This window comes from Takifugu flavidus, unplaced genomic scaffold (assembly GCF_003711565.1).
Source record: "Takifugu flavidus isolate HTHZ2018 unplaced genomic scaffold, ASM371156v2 ctg470, whole genome shotgun sequence".
Lineage (NCBI taxonomy): Eukaryota > Metazoa > Chordata > Actinopteri > Tetraodontiformes > Tetraodontidae > Takifugu > Takifugu flavidus.
The window spans coordinates 30,578-48,667 of NW_026622086.1; the positions used below are offsets into that span (position 1 = coordinate 30,578).

The window sequence follows — 18,090 nt, forward strand, 5'->3', positions numbered from 1 at the left end:
ATTTTTTTTAACACACACCTGGTTCACCAGAACTATTCCTGGGGCAAAACTCCCAGATTAGGGTTTTCAGCAACAACTTAATTTCATCTCCCAACTTTGCCACAATCGCCCTCTTGGGTTTTTGTTCCCTGATTGATTCCCATGTAAGATTATATTTGCCAGTTTGAACTTCTCAGATTTTAGGTCCGCCCTTTTGTTTCCTCTGCCTTCCCACTTAAAGTTTATATTCTAAACTTTGAGACTTGGTTGAACATTAACATCTGCTGGCAAAGTGCATGTTCTTTTTGACACACCCTTCATTCCCCACCGCTGTGGATACGACACTGACCTGTTGAGAACAAGCCGAGAACTTCGAGAGACAACAGAAGTGTGTTAAATAAAGGTAATTATATTCACACAGTTATTTTACAGGCACGCAAACTATTTTAAAGACTAGCCAAGAAAACTGGGTCCAACCTCGATCAGCTAAAAGGGAAGGAATCAACCCTAACCATAACCCTTTAGATCTGGGTATCGTTCTGCTCTGTGTGTATCCAAAATTATTCTCTCTGTATGAGCCTTTTTAACCGTTCTCTCCCCCCATTACTGAACCTGCTCTATGCTGGCTGTAAAACAGCCGCCCTGATAAACACCTGTGGCTGTGATGTGTTGGCAAGTCTTTAATAGCAAAGAACATGCTGTAATAAACTCCTGGAAGTAAATGAAAAGGGAAGTTATGAAGCGAAAATAAAGACTTTGTGGATCTATTTCTCTATGATCTGTTTCTATGTTTGCAAATTAGCACATTTTCACCGTTTATGTTCTTTGAACAACAGTCTAACGCTTGATTCTAAGTTACTTTAACTCCATTGGAACTTCTCTTGTAGCCTTTGTGCAGACGTTGAAATTTGCTACCAGTGGGGAAAATGCACTTGATCAGTTTGCGATGGGTTGAGAGTTTCCGCTTCCTTGGTATCTACTTTGACCAGAGGCTGAGCTGGAAGGATCATATCAGGCAGGTAGTAAGTTTATCAAAGACAAGCATGAGAAGAAAGATTCTGGTATTAAAAGCCAGTTCTATTCTAAGGTGGACAGCAGATCTAAGGATTAGCTTCAGGTCTATACTGATGGCTCAAAGGACACAAACAGATGCAACTGTGTCTGCACCTTCTAGAAACTTTGAGTATAGCAAAAGAACATCAGATTACATTAGTGTATTTGCTACTGAATTTGTTGCAATTCCTGTGGCAGTTCAGTGGGTTTATCAGAACAACATCCAGAAGGCAGTAACTTGTAGTGATTCAGTATCAGCATTAACAAGCATCAAAACAGGAGCATCAAAAGCTCATCAAAATTTAGTAATCAATATAATCAGAGAGTGGAGGAAATGTGCAGGGAAGGGGCTTTGTGTTGTGTTTCTGTGGACCCCAGCTCACATGGGGATCTTGAGGAATGAAAGGGCAGAGAGGTTGGCAAAGGAAGCAGAGAAGAGGAGCAGTGTTGACAGAGAAATTAATGATCAAAGTCAGAAGGCAAGAGTGTTGTGTGGGTAAAAGCAAATGAGCAGTGGCAACAGAGCGGGGAAACAGAGGTCAAGGGGAGGCATCTTCTTTCCAATACAAAGGAGGGACAATGCATCAAGGAGAAGGGAAAAGAGCAGGAAAGAGCAGGTTATAATAACAAGGTTAAGAATTAGGCAGAGCAACTTAGACAATATGCTATACATTGTGGAGAAGCATCCATCTATGTGAGCATTGTCATGAACTGGAGACAACAGAACATGTGCTTTTAATATGTAGGCATAATAGTGAGGAAAGGAAGATGATGATGGATGGACTGAGGAAACTGGGAATGGTGGATGTGGATGAGCTGGGTAGAGAGTTCAGGTGGGAGGAAAGAGCTTTATAAATTTCTTACGTACTGGTCTAGTAAAAAGGATGGAAGGATGGATACGCTAGATAGAGGACCAGAAGGTGGCAGCTACAATATAGATGCCAACTGCCTTTAAAACCAAAAGAAATAGTGGAAGAACAACAACAACAAGACGAAGCTCGGTAGATTTGTCTGGTTCCGATCAGGACAAAAAGTAATGATGGGCAAATTAAGCTTTTGTGAATTCCCGAACCACTTGTAATGATTACTCGAAGTAATGTTTACCTGAAGTTGCAGTTCTAGCGCCCTCTCCTGGCGACCCGCGAGCCTTGCACTGCAGGGTTGGAGCCGCTATTGGTGACCGGGAGGCGCACACGTGAGCTTTGTTTTGTTAAGGAGAAAATGCTGGTAAAATATGCCGTAGCTTGGGTATTCTTGTATAATTGTGGACTCGAGGTTTTTATTGAGGTACGTTATTTTTTCCACAGTATTGGGATTTAACCAGTTTCTTTTTTGCTCACAATTTCTCCACATTTGGAGAATATTCTTCTGCAGGGTACAGTAGATGCTGGCATGCATAGAAATCTTTTGGCCCGCTTGAAAAGGTTGGTGTAACGATGTCTGTGATTTAGCCAGTAGGCGAGTGGGTCCTCTGACCTGGCCAGAGGTGGGCTGCTCATGCACCGCTGCCCATCTACCGTCGCATCTGCCATAGCATTCCCAGCCCTTCTGGCATCTGAGGCGTCTCGGTCCAGCGTTCCCCAAAGGTTAATATCTGGAACACACCGGGCACCGGACCTGTCCAAAAAGTAATTTACAAATAGACAAACAGCGATTCATTTGGATGGAAGCTACACCATAGCTATAGTAAGTTACTGTTGGATATGAAACTTTGCTTTTGTGCATTACACCTACAGTACACCTACTACCTACTACAACTACACACAAACTGTTAATTTTTAAAATACGGTTATCAGGAGTTTATGTGCTTAAATCTCAACCTGTCCGAATCTTGACGAGGCGGTGTCAGTGAATCACGTGTTTGGACCCTGACGTCACCTCGATGACGGGTATTTCCTGGTGCTGAACGAAGGCTCCGCCCACAAGGCGGGGTCCAGCTCTTATTGAGCTGCGACTGTGGCGCGAATTTAAATACCCCCGCTTTGAGACGCGCCCGTTTGAGACGCGCTTTTAAGAGAATCGGTCTTTATCACAAAGAACCCTCGTCACGGTGCTTCCAGACTGTTTCAGATGAGGACAACAAGTGTTTAGCGACCTTCATTTAGGAAGATGAACATTTGTCTTCTGTTTTGGATCCTGCTCCCAGCAGCAGAATGCGGTAAGTTGAAGAAACTTTCTTTACACGCACGTTCTGAGCGCTGTGTTGCGCTTTTCTCAGGTAGAAATAGACAAACAATCAATCAGCTCTCTGTGTAGATGCTCTTCTCCCACATTTGGTCTTGTTCCTCTCAGATGTCCCCCAAAGACTCACAATCTCACATGACTCCTTTAGGCATCCAACACCTTTTAGAGCAACATGCTAATCAAAGAACACACAATGATTCAGATTAAAACAACTCTCCCCAAACTCCTGCATGAATATATAATTCAAAATGACGTGATTGATTGAACACCTCAACTGGTCGGTGATACTGCCATCGACTTTTCAAGAACATTCAAAAACGTCCTTTGTTTTTGTTTAGCTCTGCAATAAAAACATCAATAGCGAATAATGCACCAGGAAGCTGGTGAAATACTTGAAGATATTTGGGCAGAGACACTATTCTAAACGAAAATAGTGCCGGAGGCGTCCCTGACTGAGCAGTGACTCAAACAGGGGGTGGAGAAGTACTGCACACTGAGACTTCCTGTTTATAAAACTTCACTTCGATGTTGCTTCGTCACCTGGTGCTGAATGGAGCGCTGGACCCCGCCTTGTGGGCGGAGCCCAGCGCTCTTATTGAACTGCGACTGTCACGCGCAATAAAAACTCCTGCGACACTCGTCTAGTTTGAGACGCGCTTTTAAGAGAATCGGTCTTTATCACAAAGAACCCTCGTCATGGTGCTTCCAGACTGTTTCAGATGAGGACAACAAGTGTTTAGCGACCTTCATTTAGGAAGATGAACATTTGTCTTCTGTTTTGGATCCTGCTCCCAGCGGCAGAATGCGGTAAGTTGAGGAAACTTTCTTTACACGCCGGGCGGGCAGTGACGTAACAGGGAAGGCAGGTGAGGCGAAAAAAATAAAGTTTACATCAATACATCTTATTTTCCACGTATATGTGTTAAAAATGCATTTGGAGTATGACTACACATTTCTGCCATTTCATTGAGTAAAAATTGCCGAATTTGAGTTACTGTTGGTCAAAATTAAATTGTGCTGCACACATCTCTGCACTTTAATTTGTTTACAGTATATATGAATTTCTTAAAAGACAAGATGGGTGCTCTATCCATAGCTATATAAGAAAGTTCTTTACAGGACAAATATGCTCCTGTGTATATGTTTGTGTTGGTTTGTGAGTGTAACTGAAAGAGAAATGCTGATGGGATATGAAGCATTATCAGTAGTTGTGTGCTGTTAGAAAAAGGGTGAAATAAGATGCTTTTTTCAGTTCTTACAATCGTAAATCTGACTCTTGAGCAGTCAGTGCCTCACCAACATGCTAATCAAAGACACACAATGATTCTGATTAAAACAACTCTCCCCAAACAATTGCATGAATATATAATATTCAAAATGACGTGATTGATTGAACACCTGAACTGGTCGGTGATACTGCCATCGACTTTAAAGAACATTCAAAAACGCCCTTTGTTTTTGTTTAGCTCTGCAATAAAAACATCAATAGCGAATAATGCACCAGGAAGCTGGTGAAATACTTGAAGATATTTGGGCAGTGACACTATTCTAAACGCCAACATGGGCAACCGAACTGGAAACTTCAGTGCTTCCGTTTCCAGTGCGTGGTGCTGTTCCTGGCTGAGCCGTTAGGGGGCGCAGCAGTAGTGCACACTGAGACTTCCTGTTGATGAAACCTCTGCTAAAGTACCTCTGCCCTGTGTATTTTAATATTTAATACTTATTTAATAATTTTAATATCACAGGCATATGCATGAAATAGTTGTCACTTGTTGATAAGGCATCTGTTGAAACACTGATTTAAACCTATTTCCACCATTTCACTGAAATTGTTGTCTTTATCAACATTTATTTGTCAAGAAATACAGTAATTCAACATCAAAATTTACATTCAAAAATACTGCACAAGTCAATCTGAAATGTATTTATGCCCAACAAGACCATTCAGCTGCAGCTACCTGGCTGAACTTTAACTAAAACCTGCAAAACACCGTTACCAGCCTGCTGAAAACAAATGCATGAACAAGCTGGTCAAGATATTGTTTAGTCAGGAATCCTTTAATTCTTGCAATATTTTTGGGTGTTAGTCAGCTCATTTTGTTGTCCTCATGTGGTTGTTGGTCTCAAACTGTCTCAAACTACCAAGAATGATCTCCCAGGTAACTGTCCAAACACAGATGTATTTTTTAGTTGTTGACTATCTGAGGATTTGCTTTGATTTTGATGCCTGCACACAGAGTACGAAGAGAGTGGAGATTAAAGCTCTTTTCTTATTTGTGCCTGTTCAGTTATGAGGAATCTATTATGATATTTTGGGTTATTGTTGGGTCTTTTGACCTGTTTCTCATCCTGCTGCTCCATGTTTCCTTCACAGCTTGTGGAAAGAGGCTGTTTTTCATTCTGGTTGTTTGTTTTTAGTGGTGTTTTGTCCAGTTGAGTGTTTGTGAAGAGGGATTATAGTAGGGGAACGAGGAAGCAGCCCTGAGGAGTTCTGGTGACCAGGATGAGAGGAGATGAGATGTGGGTTTTTATCCTGACATGTGGTGGTCTGGCTCAGAGAGGATCAATGATGATGATCAAAGAGATATTTTTGCTTTTTTTGATACCGTCCACCAATTTGAGCAGATACGACTCACAGCTTAAGGTTTAAAATAATTAACCATAATATTAAACTGTCTACATCTTTCATTATTAATTTGACAAGACCTGAGATTGGGATCAATTTATAACATGATTATTTTTGTCAGAACCGCTGATCTGATCCACTGTGAGGGTCCAGAGTTTTGACTCCATTTGTTTGTGTGTTTCAGGTTCCCATTCTCTTGAGTTCTTGTCTACAGGACGTGTTCAGCCTGGATCTGGGCTCCATTTTGAACAAGTTACAGAGTTTGATGGAGTTGTGATCTCTCACTGTGACAGTGGGACACAACAAGAACACTTCAAACCCGTCCTGGAATCCCACAACTTACCTGGGACCTGTGAGGTGGCCCTTAATGATGCTTTTGGTGCTCTCAAAGAGATTTCTAAATTCACCAATCACACACTGTGTAAGTTTGTAGCACATTTGCTTTGTAACACATCTAAGAGGAATTAAAACCTTTAACTAAAGAGAAAAAACAATCCTTGTAGATGTTCAGCGGCGGCGTGGCTGCATCACGTCAGACGAGAGGCTTGAATCTGCTTTTGACAACTGGGCAGTGAATGGAGAGGGTTTCATTCAGTTTGATGCTGGAGCTCAGAAATGGAAAGCCCTGTCTCCTTCTGCAGAAATGATTAAAGATTCGTGGAACAACCGTGAGGCTCGGAACCATTTGTTTGGACAATTCATCAGGAGATACTGTCTAGAAATGATCCATCAGATCAAATTAAGAGAAGCGGAAAAAAGAACAGGTGAACACACTCTCTGGTCCAAAAAAATATAACGCAAAATATAATAAAATCACAGCTTTGAATCACTTCATTAAATTGGACATAATTCAGGAATTAACCTGAACACATACAAAAAGTCTTTTCTTCCCCTGGCTGGTCCCACCCTGATCATCACCTTTTCTATCCTCCTGCAGATCTCCGTGTGTTTGCCAACCCTGTTAACAGAACCAAGGCATTGCTGAAGTGCCACGTCACCAGTACTGACAAATCAGTGCGTTCAGTGTCTCTGACTGAAGACGGGGCCCCCAAGGCAAACTGGATCACTGTAACTGGCCCGTTGCCTTCTGGGGATGGATCAGTGATCCTCATCCTGACAGCTGAGGTCCCCCTGATCCACCCCAACATCTATGGCTGTGTTGTCCAAACAGAAGACAGAACCATCACTGTCATGTGGGGTGAGAACTTTACATTTACATGCTGCTGCATGATTGTTATTTACAGATCTATAGATTGTTTCTGGGCCCAATTGTAAATATAACTGGTAAAAAAGTTCAGGAACATATGATACAGAATAATGCAAGGTTTTAAACCTACTGTATTTTATTGTTATTGCCATAATTTCCCTTTTGTTTCAGATGGAAAAACACTTGCTGGTGTTAATTGGACATTCTGGGCTCCCATTTTGGTTTCATGTGTTCTTTTAATCTGCGCAACAGCACGGATGCTCAAATGTAAGTCTCACTACTTTTGTTGAAACACTCATCAGTCTGTCAGCTGATATTTTGGTATTAATGTTTCAATAATTAGCTTTATGATCAGATCAATGTTTGTAATGAAATATCTGCCAACATGTATTATTTGTGTTTCACAATAGTCAAGAAGAGGATTGTTTCAAGTGATGAAGAACAACCACCAGTATCTTTAAGGAGTGATGAATTGATGGATAACCAGAAGAATGAATATTTGTCAAGATTGGACAAGAGACAAATGCTATGATCCAGAATATTTTTATTCTCCATATTAAAGTTGCCCCGTGTAATACAACTGAGCAGGGGATCAAAACACAAACATTTGCAGTGAACCGACTTTAACGTTCACATTTACGACACTTTCAAACAGAGCACGTTTAACAGAACATACAGGTGAAGTCACAACAGTGATCAGGTGTAAAAAGCTAAAGAGCAAAAGAAACTTTTTATTTTTATGTTCTTTTCCCTGTGACCTTTTATCTGTTATGTAAGCACTTTGGTTTCCTATTTAGACATTATAAAGCATTACACAAATAACTATTTCTATGTTAATGTAACATGACCACCAAACTACTGTTTAGTGAACCGTTTACTTAAACATTAATTTATTTCTTTAAGAGACTGATCAAATGTAACTCATGTTCTTTGATGATGTCATGTGGCACCAAGAATGTTGTCAATAAACGATTAATTTTAATTTAATGAAATTGAATATCAAAATAAATGTACATACTTGTTAAGATCTTCTTTTACTGTATTAAATGTCTTTATACTAAGATTGTCTTATTTTTACTTCCTTCATTAGAAGAATAGTTTATATTTTATATCAAGAGGCAGAATTTTTATTTACTCCAGATTATAAAGAACAACTTGATTAGACTTATTTTTATACATAAACATTTATTAGTAAGAAATAACATATATGTATATTTTTGTAACAATTTTCATGTAGATTGTTTTTTTGATCTTTCACAAAAATAAGGCTCGAGTGATTTGTATTTGTAGTTTACTGAATTAGTCTAAAGCGTGTTCCTTTAAAAACACGTGCAACAAAGATGAAAAAGAAAGACATCGGACAGAAATGATCAATCCGTTTATAAACTAATTTATTGGCCTATCAGAGCGCTGCCAGATTAATAAATTATTGTTCACCCAGGTAATAATGACTTTTATGGCTTTTCAAAAAAGCATCCACAGAAACTTCAGTGACTATATTTTCATGTCACCTTCGTATTATTATTGTCACATTCTACTAAATTTGTTTGGTAACATGTGAAAACTCAAATACTTTCAAGATCTTAAATGATCCTAAAAGATCTTTAACATCAAACATGTCTCTAAACTACAGACATCACCTTTTATAATACATTCAGTGAGAAGACATAAATGCATTGTTGTCAAACTTAGAAGAAGAATCAGTATCAGGGTTTCCTGCAGAATAGGATTTAGTAGTTCTATTTTCAGGACAATAACAACAAAAGCACCATTTAATGCTACTCATTAAAAACCAGTAGTAACAAGTACTCATGCAAAATCAAATCAGACAGTAACCTTCAGATGTTTTATGACATTCCAGACGCTATTCTGTAGGACCTCTAATATCTGTTTAGTAATAACTGCTATCTGCTCGTTGTGGAGGCTGATGATGTCTGACCAAGATCTCCCCTGAGAAAACACAGACCAGCAGCTCAGCCTTCCAGAGAGAAGATGGAGCAGTTACAGAAGGAACAGGGGATGTTAAACTAGTACAGAATTAAAATGTCAATATAGAACATATTTCAACCAGTGAAGAGCAGGCAGCCAGGCTAAAGCAGCAAGAATGTAGCTCAGAGGAACAGAATTATAACTTTGTTCAACGATGGAACATTTATCACTTCAATTAAGGCAAAACCAAAAAAACAAACACAAAACAACCCTACAAATTATACTTATAATTGTTCGTCACTCAAGTTTATGAAGAACATTTCACGTCTCGGTAAAATAAAAGTAAGGGGGTATCCAACTATTACACCACTTCCGGTGTTTACTGCGTGATAAAAAATTCAAAAAGTAACGATCGTACAATCAGAAAAATCGTGACGGTGTTCTGAAGACGTTTGGTTCCCCAGCGCTGGAGAGACAACTTCATCTTTTCTCCTCTTTTGGATGCACAACAACAACAACATCGACAGCAAATAATTATGGACTTTTATTTGGGAAACGCAACTGCAGGAAGATGAAGTTCTGTCTTTTGCTTTACTGGGTTTTGCTGCCAGCAGCAGAATGTGGTAGGTGACACAACTGTAATGGCGAAAGTTTGGATTTGCAGGGTTGTTAGACGCCGCGCAAAGTTTGTCAAGTTTATTGAATCAAGTTTATTTTGGTCACCACGTGTTACACTCATCGAGAACCTCAGGCTCCGAACCGAACTGCAGCGTTGGAAACACGCGCCTTTCTTGTCGCGCTCTTTGTGCGTCAAACACTTGAACAGATTCCCGAGAGAAGTTCCACGGACATCCAAAGATTTAAGACTGACTGATCCATGATCCACAACCACGTTTAAATATTAATAATAAAATACTGGCTAAAGACAGGAAAACGTCCAAAAAAGAGAACATTTTATGGTTTGCTCTGGAGACCCGGAGAAGCTGCTTTATTAGGTGTAATAGTTCATGATCTTCCTTTTCTTCTTTCTTAAACTGGTGGTTGGTAGACTATGTTTCAGCTTATTACTGCCATCGACTGTTGAGTGTAGATCAGGAAGCAAGATAATTTTATTTAAAAAAGCATTTATTCGGCCTGATATTTCTTCTGATTGTTTGGTACCCGTGTGACCTACAAAGCCTGAGTGAGACCCTCAAGAAGGGCACCAAATTTAAACAACGGGTGTCGTAGTTTCCAACCAGGTGTAATCCTGCAAAGACAGAATCCCGAACTCTGAGTGGCTGAGAGCCAGTGGATTTGAAATTAGGATCCTCCCAGGCGAGATGACGACGTGGATTATAAACTCCCAACGTTGCTCCTGATAACCACACTATCTTCAGCCAGAGATTTTGTCTTTGTTGTATCTGGATCTACCCAAGAACATGCCACTGCGCTCCTCTACCTCATTCCCTTTCCTTTCTCTCTCCTATTGCTCCTGCCTTTTTCCTTTCAGTTTGTGCTTTGTTATTGTTTCAACTTCTTCCTTTTTCCTAATTTGACATTAAAACACAGTTTCCTGTGTTCCTGTCAGAACCTTTTGATGCAAAGACTCCATTTGTTTGTGTGTTTCAGGTTCCCATTCTCTTGAGTTCTTGTCTACAGGACGTGTTCAGCCTGGATCTCGGCCCCATTTTGAACAAGTTACAGAGTTTGATGGAGTTGTGATCTCTCACTGTGACAGTGGGACACGACAAGAACACTTCAAACCCGTCCTGGAATCCCACAACTTACCTGGGACCTGCAGACCAGCATGTTATGATGTTTTTGATGCTCTCAAAGCGATTTCTAAATTCACCAATCACACACGGAGTAAGTTTGTAGCACATTTGCTTTGTAATTAGGAATTAACACCTTTAACTAAAGAGAAAAAACAATCCTTGTAGATGTTCAGCGGCGGCGTGGCTGCATCACGTCAGACGAGAGGCTCGAATCTGCTTTTGACAACTGGGCAGTGAATGGAGAGGGTTTCATTCAGTTTGATGCTGGAGCTCAGAAATGGAAAGCCCTGTCTCCTTCTGCAGAAATGATTAAAGAGTCGTGGAACAACCGTGAGGCTCGGAACCATGTTTGGACAATTCGGATGTTTGAGAAAATCACTAGTTGAATAAACAGTCTAGAAATGATACAAAATAAGAGAGAAAAAAGAACAGGTGAACACACTCTCTGGTCCTAAAATAAAGCAGCCTGGTGTTGGTTATGAGCTAAAACTATGTTGAGAGGAAGAGTGAGCTGCTCATCACTGCTGGTTCCCTGTTCAAAGAGTGACAACAGACAACCCTGATCATCACCTTTTCTATCCTCCTGCAGATCTCCGTGTGTTTGCCAACCCTGTTGACAGAACCAAGGCATTGCTGAAGTGCCACGTCACCAGTACTGACAAATCAGTGCGTTCAGTGTCTCTGACTGAAGACGGGGCCCCCAAGGCAAACTGGATCACTGTAACTGGCCCGTTGCCTTCTGGGGATGGATCAGTGATCCTCATCCTGACAGCTGAGGTCCCCCTGATCCACACCAACATCTATGGCTGTGTTGTCCAAACAGAAGACAGAACCATCACTGTCATGTGGGGTGAGAACTTTACATTTACATGCTGCTGCATGATTGTTATTGAGTCAAAGCAATACAGGCTGCAATTTTAACGTTGTGTTCAAGTCTCAGTTAGTTTAGGTTTGTTAAAAATCTGATGTGAGAAATACTTGAGCGCTGGGAAAATAAGAAATATAACTGTTTAAACACCGTGAATAGTGTCCGCTACATTTGTCAGCATCAACATTATTAGTTTATTATTGTAATTATTACTTTTATTACGATGTTTTTAGTAACAATGCTATTTTTTCTTTGGTTCCAGATGGAAACACACTTGATGGAAGAGAAATTCTTTCCACAAGTGTCAGTTGGACACAAATTTTGGGCTGCGTTCTGTTTTTATGTGTTCTTTTTCTAATCTGCACAACAGCACTGGTGCTCAAATGTACCAGTAAGTATCACTACAGTAAATGTAACATTTAAGTCAGTCTGTCAGCTGCTGATTTAGTATTGTTGAAATATTTTAACAATAACATTTTTGTGGACAAATCATTGAGTTTCTAATGAGATCTACCTCTCAGCACATATTAATTCATCCTCCATTTAATTACAACAAAGTCAAGAATAATTATGATATAATATGATTTTGTAAAGTGAAGGAGCACAGGCATAAATGGTCTATTTTTCTGGCTGCTTAAGCTTTGAACTATTTATTTTCTTCCACAGATGATTTAACAGACTTACAAAAAGCACTAGAAATAAAAACGTGTCTAGGCTCTTAACAGGAGTGTCGTGATGTAAATATACAGTGGTTATGTTGGACAACTACTCTACACCCCAATACACGCGACACATTATTATCACCAACAAATGTTAGTCCCCATTTGAGCTGCATTGAATTGAATGGAACAGATTATTGTCTGTTAGCCTAACTTAATTGGTGTGTGTGAGGAACTGTAACATGAATGAGTTCATGCATACCATAGTTTCAGGGAGGAAGATCACTTTTCCATGATTTTTTTTACTAAGACTCCTAAATTGTGTTGAATGAACTCATTAACTGGAATGACCAGAGTGTCATCTTTTGAACCAGCCAGGCACTCTGGGTGCTAAAGCTCTGAACCTATAAATCACCCCTGGAAGAAATGAAAACACACTTCAGAAGCACCTTGAAGAATATTTAAGAGGATGATTGCATCAACAGAAAATGTTCTCTATTTGTTTTTTTTTTTCTAATAAATGTCTGCTTTCTAATATTGTATATTTTTATATCCTGTATTAAAATAAATGTTTTTTTAAGAGCCTGTGTGATACATATTTAAAGAACTTGGTTTTCTTTTACTCCAGTTTATGAGGAAACATTTGATTGGGCTTGTTTTCCTTTAAAGGTCAGCTTCTCACTGACAAGATCATTATAGGATACAGGAGTTTTAGTGTGAGAGCATATATTCAACCTCCTATTAGGTATTACAATTGCCAAAGGTATGACCATCATTACAGTGTGTAGGGGGGAGCAGAGGTGTGTGTGTGTGTGTGTGTGTGGGGGGGGGGGGGGGGGGGTAGTAATAGCACAGTTAATGTAAATGTAACTGGGGAAACCGTACAGTGTGTGGAGAAAACAGTTGTAATTCAACAGTCTGAGAAGAGCAGAGAACAGAGGCAGTGAAGATTGTGAGTAAAAATAAAAGAGTGGAAGAGATGAATGAAGCAAATAAATCATGTGTTTCATTTCAGAACTTTGCTGGATATGATCCCGGTGCAAGCACTTAGACTCTACATGGGCCAGTCAAAATCTCACCTGTGTGTGCGCTCCAGGAACAGGCTGGGGAAATGCCACTGTGGCTGAGGAGGAAACAGTTGGCTGCTAATTACTGGATTCATTCAAGAGGTCAGAGGGATGAACATCTTACAAAGGGGGTTCTGCTAGTGAGTTGGGAGGAGACAGCACAAAAGGGGGGTTTTGGGTGGAAGGGTGATGAGGTGGCCAAGGAAATGGGGGTGTATAACCATTAAAAGCAGGAGCAGTGTTGACAGAGAAATTAATGATCAAAGTCAGAAGGCAAGAGTGTTGTGTGGGTAAAAGCAAATGAGCAGTGGCAACAGAGCGGGGAAACAGAGGTCAAGGGGAGGCATCTTCTTTCCAATACAAAGGAGGGACAATGCATCAAGGAGAAGGGAAAAGAGCAGGAAAGAGCAGGTTATAATAACAAGGTTAAGAATTAGGCAGAGCAACTTAGACAATATGCTATACATTGTGGAGAAGCATCCATCTATGTGAGCAGTGTCATGAACTGGAGACAACAGAACATGTGCTTTTAATATGTAGGCATAATAGTGAGGAAAGGAAGATGATGATGGATGGACTGAGGAAACTGGGAATGGTGGATGTGGATGAGCTGGGTAGAGAGTTCAGGTGGGAGGAAAGAGCTTTATAAATTTCTTACGTACTGGTCTAGTAAAAAGGATGGAAGGATGGATACGCTAGATAGAGGACCAGAAGGTGGCAGCTCCAATATAGATGCCAACTGCCTTTAAAACCAAAAGAAATAGTGGAACAACAACAAAAGCAACAAGATGAAGCTCGGTAGATTTGTCTGGTTCCGATCAGGACAAAAAGTAATGATGGGCAAATTAAGCTTTTGTGAATTCCCGAACCACTTGTAATTACTCATGTTTACCTGAAGTTGCAGTTCTAGCGCCCTCTCCTGGCGACCCGCGAGCCTTGCACTGCAGGGTTGGAGCCGCTATTGGTGACCGGGAGGCGCACACGTGAGCTTTGTTTTGTTAAGGAGAAAATGCTGGTAAAATATGCCATAGCTTGGGTATTCTTGTATAATTGTAGACTCAACGTTTTTATTGAGGTACGTTATTTTTTCCACAGTATTGGGATTTAACCAGTTTATTTTTTTGCTCACAATTTCTCCACATTTGGAGAATATTCTTCTGCAGGGTACAGTAGATGCTGGCATGGCGGGGAGAGGTGGAACGGTTCACGACAACGCCACCTGGGGAATTTCACCCCAGGAATTAACCGGAAAACAGGCACGCGCAGATAAGGTTCTATTCCAGAGGCAGAGACAGGATTGAGGGTTAGGCACTACAATTTTATTTAATCCAATACTCAAAATATAACTCTGCTGTATAATAGTTAAATTAACAAAAGGGGTGGACAGGGCTGGGGCCCCACCGGCAGGTAAAACTCAATTAGGGGAGATAAACAAACTAAAAACACCCGTGCTACTGCAAACAAAACCACACACGAGGGGTGATGAAAACGCCCTCCACCAGGGGTTGGGTCCCCGCCGTGGCCCGCAGCACCTGTCCACAAAGAAGAGGAACAATTAAATTTACAATGATAAACAATCAGACGCGACGAGCGCACGCGCACACACAGGCAAATAAATGGTGACCAGGTCGTCTAAAAGAACAACGTCAACCAAGAAACGAAAAGCAACAAAACCTAAAAAAGTAAATATAAATTGATAAAATTTACACACTGTTAAGAGTCTAAAATTTAGGCAAAAGCTCCGTGGTCGCCTCGGCGGCACCACCACGTCTCAGCGCCGTTTCTCCGAGCAAAGGGGAGCGAGGGAGAGAGAGAGAGAGAGAATCCCGAACCAAAGGACCGAGCCAAAGCAGCAGTGGGTCCAGTACGCGAGGTAGTCCGTGCCGACTGTGTTTGGTGGCGCCCACTCCGTGAGGGTTCCGCTGGGGCGGGGCAACGGACCCACTGACGCCAGCCGGCAGCCAACTGCAGCAAGAACAGCCCCATTAACCTTTACACCGAGATGAGGGGGAGTCAGTGACGCGCATTGCTGCGCATTACCTGCCCAGTGCCAACTAGCGCGCACGCCCTCACGGCAAAGCGCTCTAGGCGGGAGGAAGCACCAACCTTCTTGGCGCTGCCAGACAGCTCGCGCTGTGAAACAGTTTCTGTTGGTGGAACCGCCCAGATAAGCCGCAACCCCGCCGTACCGTCGAAGAGGGAAACAACTAACGCCAGCTGGAGGCAGTGCCTTATATAAACCTTTTCTCCCCACCCACCAATTAAGGCACTACCTCCATATGGCACCTGTTCGGAGCGCAGGCCACGCCCTGCCACACATGGAACCAACCAGGAAGAGATCTCAAGTCTGGGACCACTTTGAAATGGTGCCGCCGAACAAGGTAAGTGTTACAAACGTATTTTTCAACTCTTATTCACACAGTAACAAATAATAAACCACACACACATCTCATTTTTAATTTGCAGGTGAAGTGTTTGCTTTGTTCCCGACATATAATAATAACACGTCATCAATGATGAGGCATTACCGAGGCAAACATGAGAATGAAGCTGGTGCTGCTGTGATGACGTTTCCACCAGGTGAGTGGGTGCTGTTCCAGGCAATATTAAGAGTAACTTTTAAACTTTACTGCGCAGGTTTGGGTGTATAGAATTAGTTAATTAACTAAATTAATCTTGTTCTGCTAACTTCCATATTTTATGTAGCAGGAAGCAGGAGCTTGATGAAGCTCTAGTGGATTTCATAGTGAAAGATTCCCAGCCTCTCACTGTGGTGTCTGATCCTGGCTTCCGTGCTCTGGTGGCTAAACTGGATCCCACATGCACCCTTCCATCAAGGCAGACAGTTAAAGCCATGGTGGAGAGGAGGGATGTGGAAGAAAAGGAGAAGGCCAAGGCAGCCCTGCAGAATGTTGACAGTGTCAGCTTGACCGCAGATATGTGGACTTCCATCAACATGGATGCGTATCTCGCTGTCACCTGTCATGCTATTCATGCAGGTGAACTCTCCACCACCCTGGTGGGAGTTCGGCCTTTTCCTATCAGTCACACAGCAGAGAACATCGCTGGAACTGCTCGAGAGCTTTTAAGGCAGGGGTGGGGGGGTGCACATATAAAATATAAAAATCTTATTGCGTTGCGGGACGGAACTCAAACAAAATGGCAAAAGACCTTGGCATAAACCTCAATAGAATTATGAATGATAAACTCAGTGGAATAGAAACCACAAGCATCTTCTCTTTATCGTCATTACTTGACCCAAAATTTAAAACACTCGGATTCCAAGCCCCTCAAATGCCGAGTCAGCTGTGCACCAGTTAAAGTCGGAGTGTGCGGCATTGTTGCAGAATGCACCCACCCAAGAGGACCCGCCATCCACTTCAACAGCACAGCCAGAACCAGCTGCTTCTTCCAAGGTACAAAATGATAGAATTTGGATCAATAGATTTATTTGCATTGATTCATGTACGGACTAAACTTTATGTAATGTTTTTATTTTGAGTCATTGATCTGTGGAAGCTGTTGGACAGGGATGCTGAAGAAGCAAGAGCGTCCAGGAATGCCACCGCTGATGCCATAGTGGAGGTGCAGCGTTATCTGTCAGCCCCTCCACTTGAACGATCACAGGACCCTCTGGTGTACTGGACGACAAACAAAGCCCTGTACCCAAACCTGTACCACCTGGCAAACCAGTACCTCGCAACACCAGCATCCTCTGTGCCCTGCGAGAGGGTGTTTTCTAAAGCCGGGGAAATGGTTTCAAAAAGAGAAACCGCCTCAAACCCTCGACTGTGGAGAAACTGTTGTTTTTAAATAAAATGCATAAGCACACCAGTTCACCCAAGCACCTTAGGCCCATACCCCCCATCTGTTCCTAAAATATATAGAAAAATAATATTATAATAATACAACATCAAAAGTGCACAAACAGCAAAACTCAAAGTGCACGCTTGCTGGGTCATCAACCTTTTGCATGGCTGCAGTACCACCAATGCGCCAGCAGATGACGCCCGCGTTCGAAATGATTAAAGCTTCGAGTAATGAACCAATTTTCAACACAATGGTCCAAAAGGGTTCAAAGCGTCATGAAACCTCATTTGGACATCACTACTTAAATGCGCAGGGAAGACAAGACAGGCCAAGCACAGCAACACTGGGGCAACACTCCACAAAGCACCACAACCCTCTGGCCCTGATGGGCCGGCGCTCCCTCCTTGAGTAGGTGGCCAGATGTTAATTGCCCACACGTGCGCCTGCCTGCAGCGCAAACTGAGCTCCTCACGCCCCCTGGAGGGAAGACCAGGCACAACCCTGGACCCCAACAACTGTGTCCAGAAATGATCCGTCAGATCAAATTAAGAGAAGTTGAGAAAAGAAACAGTGGGAAAACACACACACACACACAACACACACACACACACACACACACACCACACACACACACACACACACACGGGGTAACAGAGAGAGAGAATAACAACAGCAGCTTGTAAAGCCAAATGACGTCAATCTTACAACAAAATTTGCTTTAGAGACAGAGAACATGAAATCCAAACTGCAGAGCTCTTTTAGATCACCCCTCTTGTAGTGCTCCACTGTGCCTCTATGCATGATAGTCTGGAGTATTACACAGTGTCAGCTACAGTTCCCATCATCCATATGTTGTTTATAGTAACACGTCTATAATATATGAAATATGATTATTACAATAATAAATATTACAATACTTTCCATGTAAAGTAAAGTAGACCCATATACATT

General features: G+C 41.7%; 1 protein-coding gene and 2 long non-coding RNA genes across 6 annotated transcripts; 1 reads left to right on the forward strand and 2 right to left on the reverse strand.

Annotated features, from left to right (window-relative positions):
• Nucleotides 1-2,281: 2,281 nt before the first annotated feature.
• LOC130520666 (uncharacterized) lies at nt 2,282-2,969 on the reverse strand. Its single transcript, XR_008948988.1, has 2 exons — nt 2,853-2,969; nt 2,282-2,649 (listed from the first exon to the last, which is right to left on the reverse strand). It is a non-coding gene; the product is annotated as an uncharacterized LOC130520666 (long non-coding RNA).
• A 43-nt stretch (nt 2,970-3,012) lies between these two features.
• LOC130520662 (RLA class II histocompatibility antigen, DP beta chain-like) lies at nt 3,013-12,860 on the forward strand. Of its 4 annotated transcripts, none has more exons than XM_057024389.1 (6): nt 3,013-3,190; nt 6,027-6,263; nt 6,346-6,606; nt 6,780-7,040; nt 7,221-7,316; nt 7,460-8,074. In XM_057024389.1, the coding sequence occupies exons 1-6, from the start codon at nt 3,142-3,144 to the stop codon at nt 7,579-7,581; spliced, it is 1,026 nt and encodes a 341-aa protein (XP_056880369.1). In that variant the 5' UTR covers nt 3,013-3,141; the 3' UTR covers nt 7,582-8,074. The 4 variants fall into 4 exon arrangements, 3 of the variants coding, with proteins under 3 accessions (XP_056880369.1, XP_056880367.1, XP_056880370.1); XM_057024387.1 differs by lacking the exon at nt 3,013-3,190 and adding an exon at nt 3,797-4,023; XR_008948984.1 differs by lacking the exons at nt 3,013-3,190; nt 6,780-7,040; nt 7,221-7,316; nt 7,460-8,074 and adding exons at nt 3,797-4,023; nt 11,168-11,585; nt 11,866-12,860.
• Nucleotides 12,861-14,426: 1,566 nt separating this feature from the next.
• LOC130520663 (uncharacterized) lies at nt 14,427-15,526 on the reverse strand. The gene is made up of 2 exons (XR_008948985.1): nt 15,370-15,526; nt 14,427-14,861 (listed from the first exon to the last, which is right to left on the reverse strand). It is a non-coding gene; the product is annotated as an uncharacterized LOC130520663 (long non-coding RNA).
• Between the last annotated feature and the right edge of the window lie 2,564 nt (nt 15,527-18,090).

What these genes read in the sequence shown, in the direction of transcription:
- LOC130520662 (XM_057024389.1), top strand. Translation starts at nt 3,142, where the DNA reads ATGAACATTTGTCTTCTGTTTTGGATCCTGCTCCCAGCAGCAGAATGC. An exon ending in GCTCCCAGCAGCAGAATGCG is followed by an intron (nt 3,191 to 6,026) that starts GTAAGTTGAAGA and finishes TGTGTGTTTCAG; the next exon opens with GTTCCCATTCTCTTGAGTTC. An exon ending in AGAAGCGGAAAAAAGAACAG is followed by an intron (nt 6,607 to 6,779) that starts GTGAACACACTC and finishes ATCCTCCTGCAG; the next exon opens with ATCTCCGTGTGTTTGCCAAC.